This window comes from Paralichthys olivaceus, chromosome 13, assembly GCF_024713975.1.
Source record: "Paralichthys olivaceus isolate ysfri-2021 chromosome 13, ASM2471397v2, whole genome shotgun sequence".
Classification (NCBI taxonomy): domain Eukaryota; kingdom Metazoa; phylum Chordata; class Actinopteri; order Pleuronectiformes; family Paralichthyidae; genus Paralichthys; species Paralichthys olivaceus.
The window spans coordinates 13,193,760-13,212,923 of NC_091105.1; the positions used below are offsets into that span (position 1 = coordinate 13,193,760).

Sequence of the window (19,164 nt, forward strand, 5' to 3'; positions counted from 1 at the left end):
TCAATGTTCATTTAATTAGATGTTATGCAAATGGTAATTTATGAGACTGTGGTTGAGGATAATCTGTGAGGACAGATAGATGAGACAATTCTGTGTCTGTACGACGGCATGTAACTTTTTTCTCAAAATCAAGTGGATCCTGTGTTTTATCTGAGCTATTTAACCGATACATAAATAGTATTTCACTTGTCTAATGGGTAGAAGACTATCTATATCTATTGATCATGATGAATGGTGATATAAAAAGACCTATGAACCCGCAGTGAAGTGCTGCACTTATAAGTATTGTATTTGCTGTTATGAACGCTCAAGGCTAATTGTGTTATAGGGAGAAAGCATGTTTTTCAGAGCCGTGCGATGTGTTCTCTGACGGTGATGACTGGCTGATCAAGTGCCACTGAGTGCTGATGTGGGGGTGGGTGAGGTTTATGGATTTCTGTTACACCATGGAACTGCAGCTGCAGGGAGGAGGACATCAGGGTCCCAGGTTCCTTCCCCACATGTCAGACTGTCCTTTTTCAGATGGTCAGTCTGGGATACTACTACATTACTACATACACCACCCCTCCATAAACTTTCATGTTCATCGGTCTAGCTAGATCCTGCTCAAAATCACTGATGAAAATATAACCCCCTTGGCAGAGGTATTATAAGAGCTGTGAAGTGCCACAAAAATAAAGCTTCCTCATAGTCTCAGGCTCACTTACAAACACTTCCTCATGCAGCTCATTTATGATGCCAGTCTCCATCTCAATTTCTTGCTGGCCTGGAGGAGCCTCTGACATGGTAATTCTGCCAAACAGCAGCGTGGGCCTGCACTTTGACCAGGCTGCTAATAGTGATGCACAGCTCGTGGGTGAGATACTCTTTTTTTTTTTCAGAAGAAATGGAGACAAAATTAATCAGGGCCTCTTGGTTATCTTGTTTGTCTGTCTGTGATAGAGGTTATAGCCTGACCACATGGTTGATTACATCCCTGACCAACCCTCAGAGCCCGAGGGATGATCTTATCCTCGCTGTGTAACAAAAGCCGGCTGTGTGTGTGTGTGTGTGGACGCTGCAGGTAGCCAGCTCCTGTAAACTCAGTGAGGAGTTGAAGTCAAGTGTGAACTCCCTGATGTATTTGTTACACTGTGGCAACGTTAAGCAAGTTGTTAACGGCAACGTTAAGCAAGTTGTTTAGTCATATTTTCTTTTCACTGTGTCTTGTATTCAATTTAGCTGAATCTTACAAATGTTGATGGTCCATTGTTTGCTCCAAATGTTGTTGTGGTTCTATGGAGCCTCTTTTCCACTAATATCTGGCTTTTGACAGCAATTGGAGTAGATATGATCGTCATTCACACCAGTGTAAAATGACTCTGGAAATGTGACACCCTGGTGAATGCAAGTGAAGTTATCTTTAATTTATCTTTGTTTTGTCAGTCTAGACATTGACGCTGCACCATTAAAATGCACTCTGATCTTCAAAGCTTTGGCATTTAAGTAGCCATTAATGGTAGTGTATCTTGAAAACAACATATAAGACACTAAAGTGCGAGGGCTTCTCAGTTTCTGTCACGCTTGTGACATGGAACATGACTCATTGGTAAAATAGACTGAAATCCTCCACTGGAAAAGAAGTCAATCGCCTTGTTAGGTTAAGCTGCCTTTAAAAAAAACATACCTGCGTATACCGGCTAAATTTGGTTTAAACTCTTCTCTACAAATCACTTCTTGGAACAAATAACAAAGTTTCAGTTCACTGCTGTGTGTCACTGCTCAGTTTGAGCCACTCTTTTGGGCTTTAACGGTCCAGATTGCATTAAAAGAGAATATTCAAATGATTCCATTCATTTGCATTTCTGGCTGTTAAAGTTGCACTAATCTCTTTTAATGACTCACTAATTTCTGTCATATGGTCAAGATCTAGTCCCACGTGTGAAGGATTTCCTTAAGGTTTTTTCAGGACTGCAGCAGACATCAGTCTGGCTGTGGTATGGATCGACAGCTGGTGTGACACTCGTTAATGCCCGCAGAGGAAATAATTTTGTTAATCCTCAAAGATTTTTATGACGGTTTGGCTTCGTTTTGGAAGTAAGTAGTCCCACTATTATTTCCAAAATGAGATGTTCTTATTAGAGCTTGCATATGGTTTGGCTGACAGTATTGGACCTAAAACATCAGAAGTAATTAGAGCTGGAGGGGCCTCAACAAAACTCTTTTTTGTTCTTTTGTTATTCCACAAAAAATAAATGTTTTGTGCTCCAGCAAAAAGGGAAACAGTTGTTGTGAGATTTTTAAAACGATATATTGATGTTGCTCATGGTCACTAATCACTATGGCATCACTTGAACAGACTTGTTTGTGATTGCTCAAAAGTCATTGGAGCAAATCAACTCAATTATACATAATGTATTTGTGCAACAGTTTGTGAACCGAGGAAGCAGATATGTACAATCCCACAATGTAATGCTAAATACAGGTGCAAGATATTACAGCTGTCAGTGATGACGCAAAATGACACTGATTCATTGTCAGGGTTTAAAATCTGAATTAATGGATAATGGTCTGTGATTATAAAGCACGTTTCTTGTCTTGACGGCCACTCAAAGCACTTCACAGCCCAGTTTTGCCATTCACTCATTGTCACGCACATCCATACAGTGCATCTACCGTATGTGCATCACTTTTTTGATCACACATCACTCGGCCGACTCAGCCGCAATTTTGGATTTAGTTTAGACACTTCGACAAGGGGAATGGAGAGCCAGGGATCAAACCACTGACCTTCTGGTAAGTCTGATGAGCTGCTCTACATCCTGAGTCACAGTACGTTAATCTTGATGCAACCGTCCCATTTCATCTGAGCAAAGACCAGCTCTAAGAACATACCTGCTTGAGCGTCCCCAGTGGCTGCATGGGTTCGAGGAACCCGGAGAACTGAACCGCTAACCCGGTACAGTGAACGCCTGTGCTACCACCTGTACCTCTTGTCTATAACTCCTTGTATGTAGTGAAAATGAATCAAATATATAAATTTACTATTTTATTCAGAAATCTTTCACCTGACATTGACACTAACCAATCACACTCCTCTCATGCACACATCACAATGTAATGCGAGCGATAACCATGGAGCCGTCTCAATTGCAGCTGGATCAATGGAGCAGCCTACCAGCTTTGGATCAGGTCACGAGGGGCTGACAGGTTTTCCATTGCCAAGGCTGACACACCACCTGAAGTGCAGAACCTAATCTCATTTTCACCCCCAGCTCAGCAGCTCAGTCTATCATTCACAGCTCCACCTCTGTCATACTCGTTCTCGCCCATTTATATCATTTTTCATTATCACCGCTGTCATCCATCAAACAGCATCTCTCTCTCTCTCTCTCTCTCTCTCTCTCTTTCTGTCTTCAACAACTTTAAAATATTCAAAGCAGTGAACAGAGCAGTAGGTATTGACATTTTCTCGTCTTTGAAACAATCTGCCCCTCTGGCTTTGGTATTTTTTTTATCGACCAAAAATCAGTTTCAAATGACATCTCCTCTGCCTTTCATTTCTAGATGTTAATAATGGAACAGTGTTCACTTCATCAACTTACTGCTTTTCATCTGTTTGGAGGTCATCAAATCATTCTCAGTCATCTATGTCCTCATTTCATGACTTCATTGTTCTCCAAAGTCCTGATTTAAAATGCAGAAACAGACCAAGAGGTGACCGAAAGTATTGGATTCAGCTGCATGCAGCCACAGGGCACTCTTAACCTTTCTCCCTCTGTTTTTCTTTTGTCTACACTCTTAACAACTCCTCAATTCCTCTTTTTAACTTCATCTTATCCTCTCATTCTGAGCAAGAGCGGTGACTGATTTTTCTCTGCAGGTCTTTATTGCCTCAAGTCGAGGTCCAGCAGACCATTACCCACGCCTCTGGGGGGACAGCCTGGTGCACACAGGGTAGAAATGGAGAGTGAGGGAGTGCAGGGCCAGCTCAGGACTGATGTTCAAGCAGTGCTATTGTGGAAAAAACGCTTGTGCCTTCCAGCATTTGAGAAAGATAAGACCACGTCAGCAAATGTTGTTGTCTTCTTTCCAAGGAGAGGGAGGGGAAGGCAAGGTACGTTTTCCTCAACAGTCTGCTCGCGCCGACCTTTTGTAATGTCCTCGGGGCGGTTAGAGATCAACTGCCAGATTTGCCCAGGAGAGAGGCGGATGAGTGGCCACATGAGGGAAAAAAGGAGGAAGGCAGGAAGGAAGATGAACACACTTTGTTTGCTGCGGTCTATTTGTCACAATACTTTGGATGGTTGCTGCCAATTATCATGTAACACAACTTCTGAAAAATGCACACTATTTCAGGCTGTGTTCAAAATAGCTCCCATATTAACTCCATGTGAGGGTTTTTTGTGTCTCGAAATGACACCTGACACCTTCAGCTTTTTGTGCAGTCAGGTGTATTTTCATCGTAGCGACATTAGATTTATTTTGCTAACCACACTTTGTTTTAATGTATTATACCCAACCATTGTGTGTGTTGATATGGGGTTTTCATGGGATTCTGGTTTAAAAATGTTTTTTCATATTATTACTATTTGCAGCAGAAACACTGAACAATATTCAGTGACTTAAGAAAGAAAGAAGAATTCTTTCTAAACAAATGAGCATAATTTACATTCAGGGAATATATTACTAACTCATGTGAACATGGAGTAAATTGGGTAAAAAGTGGAAACTTCGTCTGTACTTTGCTGTATGTTTAGTGAAAGCAGTTGTTTGAGAATTAGCTCAAGCTCAGCATCTGAATGCTGTCCAGAGTGGTCCAGAGCACCACTCTTTCCCAGGTTTTAGCACTTTATTTATTTACTTTATTTGTGCTGAAGGTTATTGCAGATAGCAGCAAGTAAACAGTTGGGGGACCATCCAACCCTTAGATATTGAGTGTGAAATCCCACATGACCTCCTCAGAACAGAGCACAGGGCAGAATGAAGGCATCTGGTGAAAAGACAAGCATCAAGGCCGATGTGATGAAAGCCGGTCGGGGTTCAGACTAACAGCAATAGCACAGCAAGCAGCATCAAGGACGTATCCTAAACCCTAACACAGCCATTGATCCCATTATATTCAGACCTCTGGCCGCTGCTGTTTCTGGTGTATTGGAGACTCTGGCCTTGGATGTCAGAGGAATAAAGCTATGCTTGATCGGTCACACAGAGAGGAAGAGAAGAATAAATCGAAAAAAACCTCTTCACTGCAACTTTCATCTTTTCCCTTGTTTTATTTTTACCATCTCCCATGTTAACAATTCTTTATCGTATTGTGTTTTCCTCATTCTGTTTGTGATCTTACCCTTATATATCAATGTTGCATAACCCAAACCACACCCCATTTCCCTCCATTCCTGTGGCTTACCACAGATAGTGTCACCTCCATCTTGTGACCAGGTTGGAGTCCACTAGTGCTCTGTATGAATTACGATGTGCTGGATCATTCCTAATCTTGTTGCGGTTGTTCTTTTGCCCTTGGGAGGGGCATCGATGGATGGATGCAACTTTATCAGATTTCACGGTGCTTTGGAGTGTAATTCATGAAAGATGCTGTCTCGTGTGTGTGTGTGTGTGTGTGTGTGTGTGTGTGTGTGTGTGTGTATGATGCATGGTAGCACAAAATGCTACATTTTTAAAATCTGATTAGTCTAATTTATTTTCCAGGGTTCACCTTTTAATAAATATGAAAACAAAATAAACAGAAGAGGAAGTAAAAAAAATGAAAAAAGTTAAGTTAAGACAGTTTGGTACACAGTCAAGTGCATATCTCCGCCAAAGCTGAACAAACCTACACATTGTGGGGATGGTTCTTATCATAGAAATTCTAAAGGAAATGGTCTGATAACCCCAATTGTTTATTTATCATAGAACATACATAACATGTACTGGGTTCTTGCCAGGCCCCATCTGCCCATGAGGTTCGATGGAAATTGGGTTGTAAGTCAAACAGATGTGGCTGAAAACCTTAGCTGAGGTAAAAATATAACTAGAACTGTTTCAGGCTGATGATGTAGGTTATGCATATTATTTCCCACATCCTTAATGAATTCAGCAGATTATTTTGAATAAGACCAAGGTCAGCTGGTTTTATTATTTTGAATTTTATCAGCATGGTATTCACTGTGTAAACTCAGAAAATACTTCTCCTGAGGTTCAAGGTTGGGGTTACGCCATATTGTTGCAATGGTTACACATTTTTGCAAGATATATTCTTGGACTCGTCATGAAAGCAACTTAGCATCAGCAGACAATTCAATCCAATGATTTAATGTACCAAAGCTGCTCAGGCTTATTAACCCAAATCATACACTCATGTGGTTTTTCAAAAAAACAATATTCTAAAACCAGACACCTGAGTTGACCGCCAGCAACACCATCAGTAGTTACGCAACTGTAACTTTTCTTTGCAGTGTTATAAAACAGTTTTGTCTCATTGTGAACTTTAAAGACTCTTTAAAGATCTTTAATTAGTCTATTAATTACATTTACAAGATTTAATTTTCCAGAGATAGAAAAATCAATGTCAGACCAAACTCCTGTCAAAACTCCTACAAATAAGTAAATGCTACAGAAAATGTAATTTATGGCACTCATGGAGAAGCATCATTTATTAGTCAATTAATTAGCAATTTTGAAAAAAACCCAGTTTCGACCCGTGCTAAACCTCAAGCAGCACGTGGGTCATATAGGCTTCCTAAAGCTGTATCTTCATGCTTTCCCAGCAAAAGAGCTGAGCAGGGACTCAACCAGGTCATCCATATTCAGTAACCACTTGGACTTGGCGGCCTCAGGTGCACTACAACTGAAACTAACTTCACTGCATCCAGCTGTGCAGAAGCTGTAAGAGAATCTAAGCACAGTGCTCACACTTTTAAAGTTGCTTCATTTTATTGTTTTCTTTTCCTGTAGCCTTAGACTTTAGGCTGCACTTTTTTTTTGGAGCAATTAACAAGATTGCTTCTTGTTCAACATTCATGATCAATAATGAAAAATATTAAATTCATAACAGTGGCAGTTATTTTGCACACGTTCTATTCATATGGTTTTTTTGTTCCCTGGGAAACTAATGATAATGACATTCCAACAGTAAGGGAAATCAAATCTATTATTTGAAAGTCATTGTTTGTTTAAAATGATTTAACACAGAATGTAATTGTATTATGATAGAAATGATAGAAATAATGAATATAAATGAATACAAAATATTTAATAATTCTAAGAATAATTAAGAAGCCAATATTAATGTTCATCAGCCTATATTTTATTTGACAGGGGGGTAAAGTGACCTGGATATCTAATCTAAAAATGAGTAAGTGAGGACATTGAGCAAAGATCTGAAGTTGGTTACGTCGGTTTACATGGGGACATCGTGTAAATGCATTAAAAAGGGCAGAACAATGTTATTATACTGATAAATGCAGTTTTCAAATAAAGCCTGATAGACCTGTTACTTTTGAGGGTAATTGTTTCACCGACTGCTGAGATGACTTCAAATAAAAGAACAAGAAGATTGTCAGAACTCTTCTGCTCCAACTCGTGAAGGCTTAAGTGCTGATGACACTCTGAAGGCTACAATCAAAATGCACCTGTATTACAGGTGAGGAGCACTTCCCAAGGATTTCCATGGCGGTCAGCAATGGCCGCAACACAGCTTGTTGTGGGCCAAGCGGTGACTATCACTCTGACCTTCTCTTTACTTCCAGAAAATGACTTAGTGGAATGTAACAACTTCGTTATCTCTTCAGCTCCTTCTAAAGATGTTATTCATTGTGTCCCCCATGTCAAGGTAAAAGTAAAATTGACTGGCCTCAAGGTTAATATTGACTAGTCCATCAGTAAAGTCCAGTCATCCTGTGATTCACCACTTCACAGGTGATACTTTGACCCCAGCAAGGTCTTCTTCTTTCTGTCTCCATGTTTGTCTTGACATGCCATTTACCTAGAAGAAAATTGAGGTTTTATTCCTCCTTTGCCACTTCTGTGCTTCTACAGTGCCGGCAATCATGCTATGCCTCTTAACTTTGTAGTCATGGTGGAGAGTGCTAGAGCTGAAAGACTTTTCTTTGCACCATCATACCCTAAAACACACCGTCATGCCTCATACTGCATACATGGAGGATTTCTTTCTCCTGCCCTTAAGCCCAGCGTTAGATGAACAGAACCTTCTCTCCATAATTCATTGTATGGATGCGTTCATTTCTTCCATATATCTTCTGAAAGATATATTTTCTGAAAGCTCATAGGGATACGGACAACCCAGAAAAAAATTGAACAGTACCACAGGGAATCAAGGGGGGCAGTGTGGCGGAAAGTTGGAAAGTTGGAACAACGCCATTTACGAAGCGGCTGCTTTTGCATATTTCTTGTGAGGTACATTTTCACAATCCCGTCCACTGTCGCCATTTTTGTTGTCATCAGAAACTCAACACTGCACTGCCATCTGGATGTATTGCTTTACCATGTCAAGTGGTTACATCGTTTGAAACAGACGCATCTATTTTCATACGTAAATTTGCCTTTGGCTGATATTTTGTTTGAAAAATATTTCTTGTCTTGTCCCAGGCTCCCTTGTTATTATATATCCTATTTTGTTTTGCATATATTTTGCTGGCAAAAATATAATACTTCGCCAAGGTGAAAAAAAATCAAAAGCTGAAAAGTATCGGGAAACTCACAACAACTGTTATATTGAAACGAAATGCATTTTTGCTGAAATTACAAAAGAAAAAAATATATCTTTGGAATTCAGAGGCAAAACACACAATTCAAAGACCTCGAGCTTTCAAAAATGTTCATGGGTGTTTTTCACTATTTGGTTTTTTACAATTTATAAACAAAATGTTATAAAGGTATGAATGCAAACTAAACCATAACCACATCTTGTTTGAATCCAACAAAATGTGGAAATAATTAGAAAAATAATATTTCCCCATTTATTTTTACAATAAGCCATGTATTGCATTTACATTACAATTTTAATCTTTAATATTCCATGACTACTGTCCTTTGTGCCGAGGACCTAATTTCGGTTTATCACAATGTTACAATACAGTATCTAATTAAATACGTGACTTCACCTACTTTTGATCTCAAATGAGGTTTAAAGGGCGGCAGAGCGACTGGTCTGTGTGTCCTCACATGGCACTATCCTAACGTGCTGAGTCAACAGAAAGGTTATCCACAGATACAACAAAGGACACACATCCAGGATATAAGCGGCAGTGCAGCAGCAGCTCTTCAGCCCTCTGCTATTATTTTATTAGTCCCCTGTGGGCCCGGAGGTTGCAGGAGTGGCGACACATTCTGAAAGATCTAATTAAGTGAAGCAAAATGAGAGTGCTGAGATCCACAGCCCACGACAGGACACAAATCTGGGTCTTTTGACAGTGGACTCCAGGGCTATTGGGCTTTGCAACAGAGGCCGCTCTCTCTTAACCTCCGGGTAATGATCCTCCCCACTTCTCCGTGGTCCTCACTTTAACTTTATTTATAGCTCAGGGTGGAGGGTTGGGAATCATAGTCTCATTATGCAAAAGCATGTGAATTTTACTGTTTTGTCTGAGTTGGAGGCAATTAGTGCTATAGAACCAGACAACTGCATCAGGTGTGTGGTTTTGAGCTTTGCCTGTTAAAAGCAGTCCTGAAGAGTTCAGTATTTATAACTCATACAGCATGTTGGAATGATGAGTTATTCAGAAGGTAGGAAGAATTTGTAGGGGATGTTTCCCAATTTAGAGGCGCAGGCTGTGTGGGGATGTAAAGACTTCCTTCTCCGTCTGGTAATTCAGTGTTCACATGCCATTTCATCTGAGTGGAGAAAAAAATGTCTTCAGGACACCTGTCGCTGAGGCTGTGACTGTCTGGTCTCCCAGGTTCTTTTCTGACTGAGACCAGAAAGACCTTGGAGTACAAAGACAACAGTCTTGATTGTGTGAGTACACAGGAAGGTCTCCCAACATTGTTGTGCTCATCATGTTAGCGGGCACAGACACAAAGCAGGACAGATGCTAGGCAGAGGGCAAAGGGGTTATGTTATCCTGATTAGTTTTTTCTCATTTCCTACCAAGGCATCAACTTGCAGAACGAAAAGTGGCATTGGTTTCTTTCTCGCTCCAGTATTTACAAAGACTACTGCCTTTGCCAGCGCCAACTGTGCCTTTTATTCAACAATGCACATTTCTTCTCCTGTTATCAACCACCTACACACAAAGCAGTGAGTTGCGGAAGAAAACGTACCTTTTTCTTCTTGTGGATTCACCTCGCTGAAAGCGGTTAAAAGTGGATTTGTTCCTTTTGACACATGTGCCTTAGTTGAGTCTGGTTAACACAAATCCCTCAGTGGCTCATAAACAAAAAAATGCAGTTGCCTGTATATCTCCTGAAATCGTGGCATAAATATAGTCTAGTTCTAATCATCATTAATCGTAATCTATTTCATCCCAAAGCAATTCATTTACATTTTCTGTCTTTCAAGTAAAACTTAAGCACAACCTTTGGAATTTCTCTAACTCAATAATCAGGTTTTATTATGATGTTCTTCTTCCATCTGTAAATATAATGCATACCACAAAGTACACATCTGCATTATATTATGTCCCAGTTTTACTTTAGTGGGTCACACAGTGTAAAGTACAATAAAACTGTATAATGCATTCATTTGAAAAAAAGAAGAAAAGAAAAATACTGACCACAAGTTAGTTGTTACCCAAGAAAAACTTTCCCTGCTTTAGACTTCCAATTGAAAATGATTCAACACTGCAGGCACTTTAGCCTTCTGTTAACTTTTTAAAATGCTTGCCTCACTACCACAACTGGTCGCTGATGTCTTACTCTGACTCACAGTGTACAGGACAGCTCGTCTGAAGGATAATAATTTTAATGATTTAAAATTATTAAAAGAAATCACAGTGTTCTTAGGCTCTTAGCACCAGATACCAGTTAAAATATGCAACCAAGCCTCCGACACTTTAAAATACATGGAATACAATGAATAACTGATGCATTTCTTCCTTACTTTCTTCCTTTCAGGATCTTACATGTTGGTGAACTCCTCCCAGCATGCCGTGGGTCATCGTGCTCAGCTGCTGCTGCAGTCGCTGAGTGAAAATGACACGCACTGCGTCCAATTCAGCTACTTCCTGTACAGTCGCGATGGCCACAGTCCCGGGGGCCTCAGGGCGTACGTGCGAGTCAATGGCGGTCCACTCGGAAGTTCAGTGTGGAACACGTCGGGGTCTCATGGAAAGCAGTGGCATCAGGTTGAGCTGGCCGTCAGCACCTTCTGGCCTAATGAATACCAGGTATGAGCTTTGTCATTCTCACTCTCACTCTTACACGACAGTGTTTCTGATGGCTTGGAACAGTAAAATAATTGTTCATGTTTGTGATGAAGATCTGCACACCACATCGACTGGCGCCTTGTACAGCTGAGAAATGTTACACAGGGAGGCTGTGTTGATCACTACTCATTTTAGCCTGGAGGTGAATCCAGTGTTAATTACTTGCATTTGCAATGTAATTAGCATCAATCCCCTTGTGAATGTAGCCAGCGTTAGCGCTCGAGGGCCTAAACCCGGTCTCACATGGTCATGCCTGGTAGAGATTTCACCCACTGAGGACTGTGCACAGCATGTTCAGCCAATTCAAACTATCTGCATGACATATCATTGTGCACTAACAAAAGAAAGACATTGACAGGCATCTTACTGGGGTGTAGATGTAGTTGTGAGAGCCTCCTGTGGTGTGGTCTGTGGAGCAGTCAGGTGAGCACTGCATCTATTAATGCAGTTTCTTTTTTCTGCATACTCTGCAGAGCTGTCAAGAAGCAATTAAGTTGAGTAGTGTACATTTTACCAAGAATTGTCAAATGTATTCAAGGCTTTATACTATTTTACGCTGAATAGGTTTCTACTACTCTTCTGGATTATATTAGAGATAGCGATGAGTTTGTCTCACTAAAGATACAGCAGCCCGTCAAAGCCTCATGGGAAAAGCGAAATGTTTCTGAAATTATGCATTTTCTCTTTCTCTGTTGAGAGGAAAAATTAAAAAATATAATGCCAGCACGTGGATAACTGCACACTAAATATAAAACTAACACCAATTGTTAGCTAAGGTTTGCATGAACACTGCAAACAGTTAACCTGAGGTAGCCTGAGATAATCTTTGGCAACTAAAAAGACAACATACGCGTCATGAACAGGGTTTCTGTCATTTACTGTAGTTCTTATCACCCTCATAGCATTGTCATTTTTCAGGTAGGTCTGGCTTTAATTAGTTAATGAAAAAGATTGACAGCTGAGACTGTCTCAGGATTGGTCGAGCACGTGGCTCCTCCCTCTGATTACTACCGTGCAGAAATTGGAGATGAATCATCCATCTTTATTTACAGTCTATGGCAAGAAACTGAATAGATCTATTGATAATCTTAAAATGGCTGTGTCTCAATTCAGCGGCTGAATCCTGCGGAGTACCCGGTCTATGCAGCCGACATTAGCTGCATCCTCCAACAGCCTCGTACTGTCTGTAGAACCCACGATCCAGTCTTCCTATTCCGTCACCAGCTTGTCCAGCCCTTACAGCTGTCGCCTAGCAACAAAGCAACAGGCGAAACCGGTCTTTGGTGATTAGAAATTATTGTTGAAAAGATGTTTTTCTTTAAACATGGGTACTGTGAGGTGTTCACTTGAGTACTTACATTTACAAATAAATTCTCCTTACATTTTTGCTTCACTTTTTGCTGCCAATTCCTTTTTTGAAAAACAGTTGGTCGCTAAAGCGCACTGAATCATGGGATATGTTGGGCCAGGAAGCATCCACCCGGTGGAGCCTTTGTTGCTCTGTGTTGGAAGGACACATTTGCCCGCTGTGTTTGGAGGAGCTTTCGAATTGGGACAACCTAGTCGTGCCACTGTGATGTAATTGGTTTACAAATGCCCCCACTCGAATTCAGACACTGCTTTTTTCTTGTTAGAATTTTATGTTTTTTATAGTCAGCAGTGAACATAAAATTACATCACATACGTTAGGAGATATCATTCAAAGAAACCATTTATGGGTAAAACCGGTTAAGATTGAATACTATCAATGTCTTGCTTACTGTCAGTCACATCTCTTGAGCTTTGCTCTTTATAAAAAGGCTTGCAATGTCCATCAGTTCAATTTCACCGCAAAAGGGGGTCCGCAATGATTCCTTTATCTCCATGGCATTTTCAGTGGGAATGATTACATTAACAACACCCTTATTAAATGTATTAAATAGCTTTTGCTCTTAAGGTGAAAATGATTGAGTGTCGTGGTAGAGAGCGCTTCACCACTGATGGATGCAGTGAGAGCCGAGCTGTTATAAAACAGACTCTTGACCACCGCTCTGTCCTATATCCCCACATGATGACAGATAAGTCATGAATACAATTATAACATGGTTCATCCTGCTTTATCTTTTTTTCTCTCTTTACTCGAGTGGTGTGTACTCAAGCAAAGACATTTTCTGTGTACTTAGTTGCACTGTATTCCACATCCTCCCTTCCGCTTCCCCTCTGGAGATGTGTGCTTTCTTCTCACAGTCCTCTAAGTATCCCAGTAAACAGTGATGGCTCACAGGTGAGTCATAAATGTGCTGTGGCTGCAAATTAGCATCTCTGGTTTGGAGAAGGAGATTTATAATGGGCTTATGAAGAGGAGTATACGACTCCTAGACAAGACACACAGCACAGGAGAAGGGCCTGAAAGTTGAATTAGTATTGACTGTACAGCATTTTAATAGGATAGCTTCAACTCCTAATGGCCTCGCTTTTATCTCATGTTCAAAAGTGCTCAAAACCAATGGATTAAATATGTTCATCGTGGGGATTTGATCAAAAGGTATCTGCACTAATAAACAAACTACTTATAGCATACAAGGACACTTCTTCTTTAATGCCACATGTCGCTTTAACTCTGACCTTGTGCTGCTTCTCAGCTCAAAGGAAGCTGAACAAACTGCCCCCACACAAAGTCACCTAAACCACAGTTTACATTGCTAATCCCTCTGCAGTCAAAAGCTCCTCATCAGTTCTTATTGATTGAGGGTCTTGTCTTGCAACACGTCATTGCTCTTCGTTGCAGAGACGTTTAAAGGTGTGACTGTTTTTTATTTTTTGCCTTTTTCCATTACATTACTTGCTATTCTCTATCATTTACCCGCAACAGTGCGGTGGAAACAGATAGGAAAACACCAAAAAGCAGAACAATGAGAATCTGATATAGTCTGGTTTGGTTCAGCAGTTCTCTTTAGTATTCACCCGAGACTTTATAAGCTCCAGGGCACATCAGCTGCAGCTTGTGGGACTTTAAATCCTAAAGGATTTTGGTTGTATCAGTTTAATATAACTATTTTGGATTATAAGTTAAATGGAGACAGATTTACTTTGCCATTAAACTAGCTAAGGACTCTTTTTAAGCAGAGACGGAGAGTAAGCACTTCTTATCATTGTCTCTGAATAAAATAAATCCCAAGAGAATGCACACAATTTTTCAAAATCTACAGGTTTCCCCTCCCTTCCCATATTAGATATTAGGTCATATTATAGCTCCGAGTTCTCTGCCAACAGCGCAAGGATGCAAAATGTCAGTGTAGCCTTACACCCGGGTTTTCACGATTTTGGGGCGTAATGAAATACCTTGTTTACAGCACTGTTTGTGTCTAGAAAATGTCACTGGAATGTAATTAAAAAAAGCAATTCTCTGATAATCACCAAAACTAAGAGGATTAATGTGAGGAAACCAAACCCCTCCCCCCGCTTCACCTGCCCGGTGATTTGAAAAATTATTTCCCTGCTTGCTCCCAGTACTTCTTTAATATTTTATTATTCATGCAGGACTCAACGTGTGCATGTGAAATGTTTGCTCACCAGGTTTCCCTTTATATTAATGTCAGGGGGTGACAAGCATTACAGAAACATCACTCCGTCTATCACAGTTGTGGAATTGGGATTTGGAGTTCAATAGATTTTGAGGTGAAAATCTTCAGAGAGCGAGATCACCTTGAGATGTTTCGATTGAAGTTGTCGTCTGTGTCTGGTGTACATTGCCACATTTCTCGCTCCCTCTTATTGGTAGAAGTGTTTGCAATACCTGGAGAACCTTGTTATCAAATATTAAAGATGTTATCCAACCCTCCAAGACTGCCAACTAGAGCCGCATACATGTCCCCCTCCCCTCTTTAGCATCTCTCACTCACTTCTTGCTTCTCTCTTTTTCCTGCCTCCTTCCAAATGTCAGAATCGTCTTCAAACTTGTTTTTCTTCTGCCTTTCATGACTTTTTTCTTCTCACACATGTTGATATTATATATTTTATTTATCTCCTTTCTCACTACTTTCTACCTGTTGCAGCTGTTGCTGCTCTAATGATCGGTTGGGATCAGCTTGTTTTCAAGCCTTGTGTAATCATTGCTCCTGTCCATTCTGTTAATGGAATGGTTCTGCCCCAGTAAAACTTATCTATTTAAAGATGCACAGTTGTTATCCAGTGTGAACATTTGTTAGTGAATATTGAATAATGGGGGGTTCTAGTAGTCTAAGTCAGTTCTTATCTTTGGCCACATAATTATGTGTATGTTTCAAACTGCATGCAGCCACACACCTATAGGCTGTATAGTGTCTCTTTGCCAGAGCTCAGATAGATCACACTGTTGATAAGAAATAAGAAAAAGCGGGAATCTCTCCTGTCCCTGTAACCGCCCGTAAAAACCATAAAGAGCCATTCTCCATGCTAAAGTTGTAGCTAGTTTGAAGCCAGTTAGCTTACGTAGTATAAAGACTGGAAATCACCTTTAAAGGGCATAGGTCACAATTTTCTTTTTAAATACCTAAAAAAAACACGTTATCCCACTATCCAGAAATGAGGCTGAAATATATCCCAGAATGGAAACACACATTTTGTGCAGTAGCAATCTGGGAATGAATTATCCTTATATGGAAGTTTCGCCGATACACGCACCCAACCAATCGTGAGTCAGTCTCAGCCCTCAATCATAATGTTTTCCCCATTTTTGTTGCACCAAATAAGTAATCAAAACCAAACTTCTCAGAAATGTGAGCAGTGTAAGATGAATCATTGTAATAAGAACAACCTAAAGTGACAGAAGCAATCTTTGAGAACAATTTATTTGACCTGTACTTGGGCATTTTTTGGCTCATGTTCCATCCACCAACATGGAGAAGGTGGGGTTTGTGACCTATACTGCAGCTAGCCACCAGGGGGCAATACAGAGACTTTATGGGAGCTGTCATGTCGTCCATCATTATATACAGTCTATGGTACCGGGTGGAGGAAGTGCCCCTCTGAATTCTTGCTGTCATCATATGGTTGTTGGACAACATCTAATATGGTAATTATTTATTTTATTCTATATATTATTTTAAGTTAAGCTACGCTAACCAGCTCTGAAGTTAAAATGCACAACATAAGATTGGTATCGATCTTCTCATCTCAGTCTTGGACAGAATACAAAGAAGCATATTTCCCCAAAGAATGAATTAAAGACAAAGAGTACGATTGAATTGGCCCCTTTTGGAAACATGAATTCATCTTATTTAATTATTACGCTAATTTGTTTAAAAGAAAGAGGAACACATCGGCAGCAGGAGACACATCAAAGACTTGTAAATAAGAATGTTCTTGTCTCAGCTTTGTCTGATAGTATCTGCTCTTTTCCTGCTCTGCAGCCTGCTGAGAGACCTCCAAGCGGAGCCCATGGCTATATAGGAAAGGGTTTTGTGAAATACTTTAGTGAGCGAATTGAGATTCCTGACACTGGCACATATTCTCATACACAGACTGTTATCCTTTGGCATTTTCCACCTGAAAAGATATACTTCAGCGTCTGACCTTTTGTCTGTGAATATTAAGAGGGGTTATTTATCTATGACTGCATAATGGTGAGTGAAAGCCCTCTGTGTCTAATGGTGTCTCCTGACTCGAGTGTAAAAAGAGAAAGCTGGTTTATAGGTCCGGATAAATCGTCTCCTGATTTGTATACATTACAACTGCCTCTAAAAGCCAATATCACAGGCAAATGTAATATTTTCTCCCTAAAATGCTTTTTATATCAGTCGTAAATCATTGTGTGTCACACTATTGTTTTTTCCCCCCGCAAAATGACTCCAGGGTTCTTATCTTCTCAAAGTAAAATAACCCCTCATTAGGATAAAGTACAGACACACTGAAAGTTTCATTGGGAAAGTGGCTTTCAATAAAAATCTGGGAAGGTTGTTTATTGAAACAAATGCTCAGAACGTCTCCCTCTTAATAATTTCCTTCCTAATGGCCAAGAAGACTGAGGATTAACCGGCAATCAATCTCTTACAGAGTGCTTTAGTTCAGCAGATAGTAATAACACCTTCAATTAGACTTCCAGGGCATATTTCTCTCTTCCTTGTGTACCATTAAGCCTAATCAGTGTTTTCCGCCTAATTTTATGTTAGTCTAATGGCATGGCAGTGTGTGCTTACACTAATAATTCAGGTCAGCATACTGAAGCATATTGTGCTTTAACCAGTGCTATAAATATTGTATGATTAGTGTAGTTGCACAAACTGAGGGGAAAACAAATAGGGAACAATAAAAAATGAAGACAAAGGAAATGAAATAAGAAAAGATTAGACTGCACAGGCTTTTAAGAAAATAGGCCAGCTGAAAGAAATATAACAGGTAATGTCAATGTTCTTCTTTCTAAGCAGCTCAGGTTCCAGCACAGTCTGGGACCAAACAGGAAAATTGACTCTGGCAGAAGATTAGCTTCAGTGTTCCTCCCTGAGCCGGAGGAGAGCAGCCAGCTATAGACAGACGAGGGTAACTCTCCAACTCCGAGACCCAGCAGCCACAACCTTTTCACCTCTTCTCTACAGCCTGCATGCCTGGCTCCCTGCAACTCCTTCTGTTTGACTTCCCTCCGTGTTTTTTCAGATGACCCCAATCTCCTCACATCCCATCAAAATGCTGTCTGTGGAGGTGCCTTTAGGGGTCGTGCATGGCCAGGGATGTTGTCACACCAATTGTTGGTGTAATCACACGTGTTCCTTCCCCGAAGTCCAGGGAGGTGGACTTTCTCTGCCCTGCTGAGTGTGTGAGGCTACAATCTTTGCCAGACACCGTGCAGATGTTGCTGTGACTATAATTCTAAAAGTGCAAACACAAGTGCACTGTTTTGGTGAGATTAGTCTAATTTATTTTTTGATAGGATAAAATAATTATGTTGCAATACAACTAGCAACATAATCATTTAAGTCTATTTCTTCTATTCTTCTATTTAAGTCATTATTTAAAAAAAAATCATAACATTAGATATTTCATGTTGACAAAGTTCTTGTATTAGTGCTTCATGTTGAGACAGAAGTTAATGCTGATGCATTTGAGAAATTTTGTTAAAAAGAGAAACCAAGTCAAGTTATCCCTAGCCCTAACTTAGATTGCTATAATAAGTGTGAGCACTTCCACCATGTGCAATTTTCACTGGGGTGGAAAGCCATGGCCCCTGACCCCTGTCATGTAATCCTCTCTCATCTCCATCACCTTTCTTTTTCTCAGTCTCCTCATCTTGTCCCATATCTCGTCCCTACCCAAAGATGAACTTTTATTATTGCAATCTCATTTTCATCTGTTCATTTTCATTTTACTAATAAGTGCGGTTGTTTCTCCCGTCGCCCCCCTTTAATCACCTACTGGTCATATTGTAGCCACAGAAAGTGCTTTATCATATGATTTACCTGCATTGGAGAACTCTTTCGATTTTAAGATTGTCTGAGTAACAACAGTTCAGTAGGAAAGTATTCCGATGTTCCCCAAATCAAAAAAGTGAAAATCAAGCAAGCAAAATACAATAAAAAAGATTCACTCACTGTTTCCAAAGGTAAGAATGCATGATAACTTATAACCTATATAGCACTTATCTAAACGGTTAAAAAGTGCTTCACAAAACACATGGTAAAAAATGTATAAAATAACAATAAATCTGACTGACTGCTGACTTGTATGGCAGTACTAAAGCCATGTGGCCCACTCAGAAGATCAGACCTATATCATTACCTCTGTGCCTTCTTAAACTAAACCTTATAGAAAACCTAAAATACCCAGTCCTAGTGTAAGAGATATACAACCC

The 19,164-nt window shown here is 40.2% G+C and overlaps 1 protein-coding gene across 4 annotated transcripts in view; it reads left to right on the forward strand.

The window, feature by feature from the left end:
* Nucleotides 1-19,164, forward strand: part of ptprub (protein tyrosine phosphatase receptor type Ub) — a 154,923-nt gene that overhangs the window by 69,566 nt on the left and 66,193 nt on the right. For all 4 annotated transcript variants that reach the window (XM_020092686.2, XM_069536903.1, XM_020092685.2 and 1 more), the window contains exon 3: nucleotides 11,053-11,324. In XM_020092686.2, coding sequence (XP_019948245.1) covers nucleotides 11,053-11,324 — 272 coding nt within the window. The remainder of the gene's footprint in view (nucleotides 1-11,052; nucleotides 11,325-19,164) is intronic.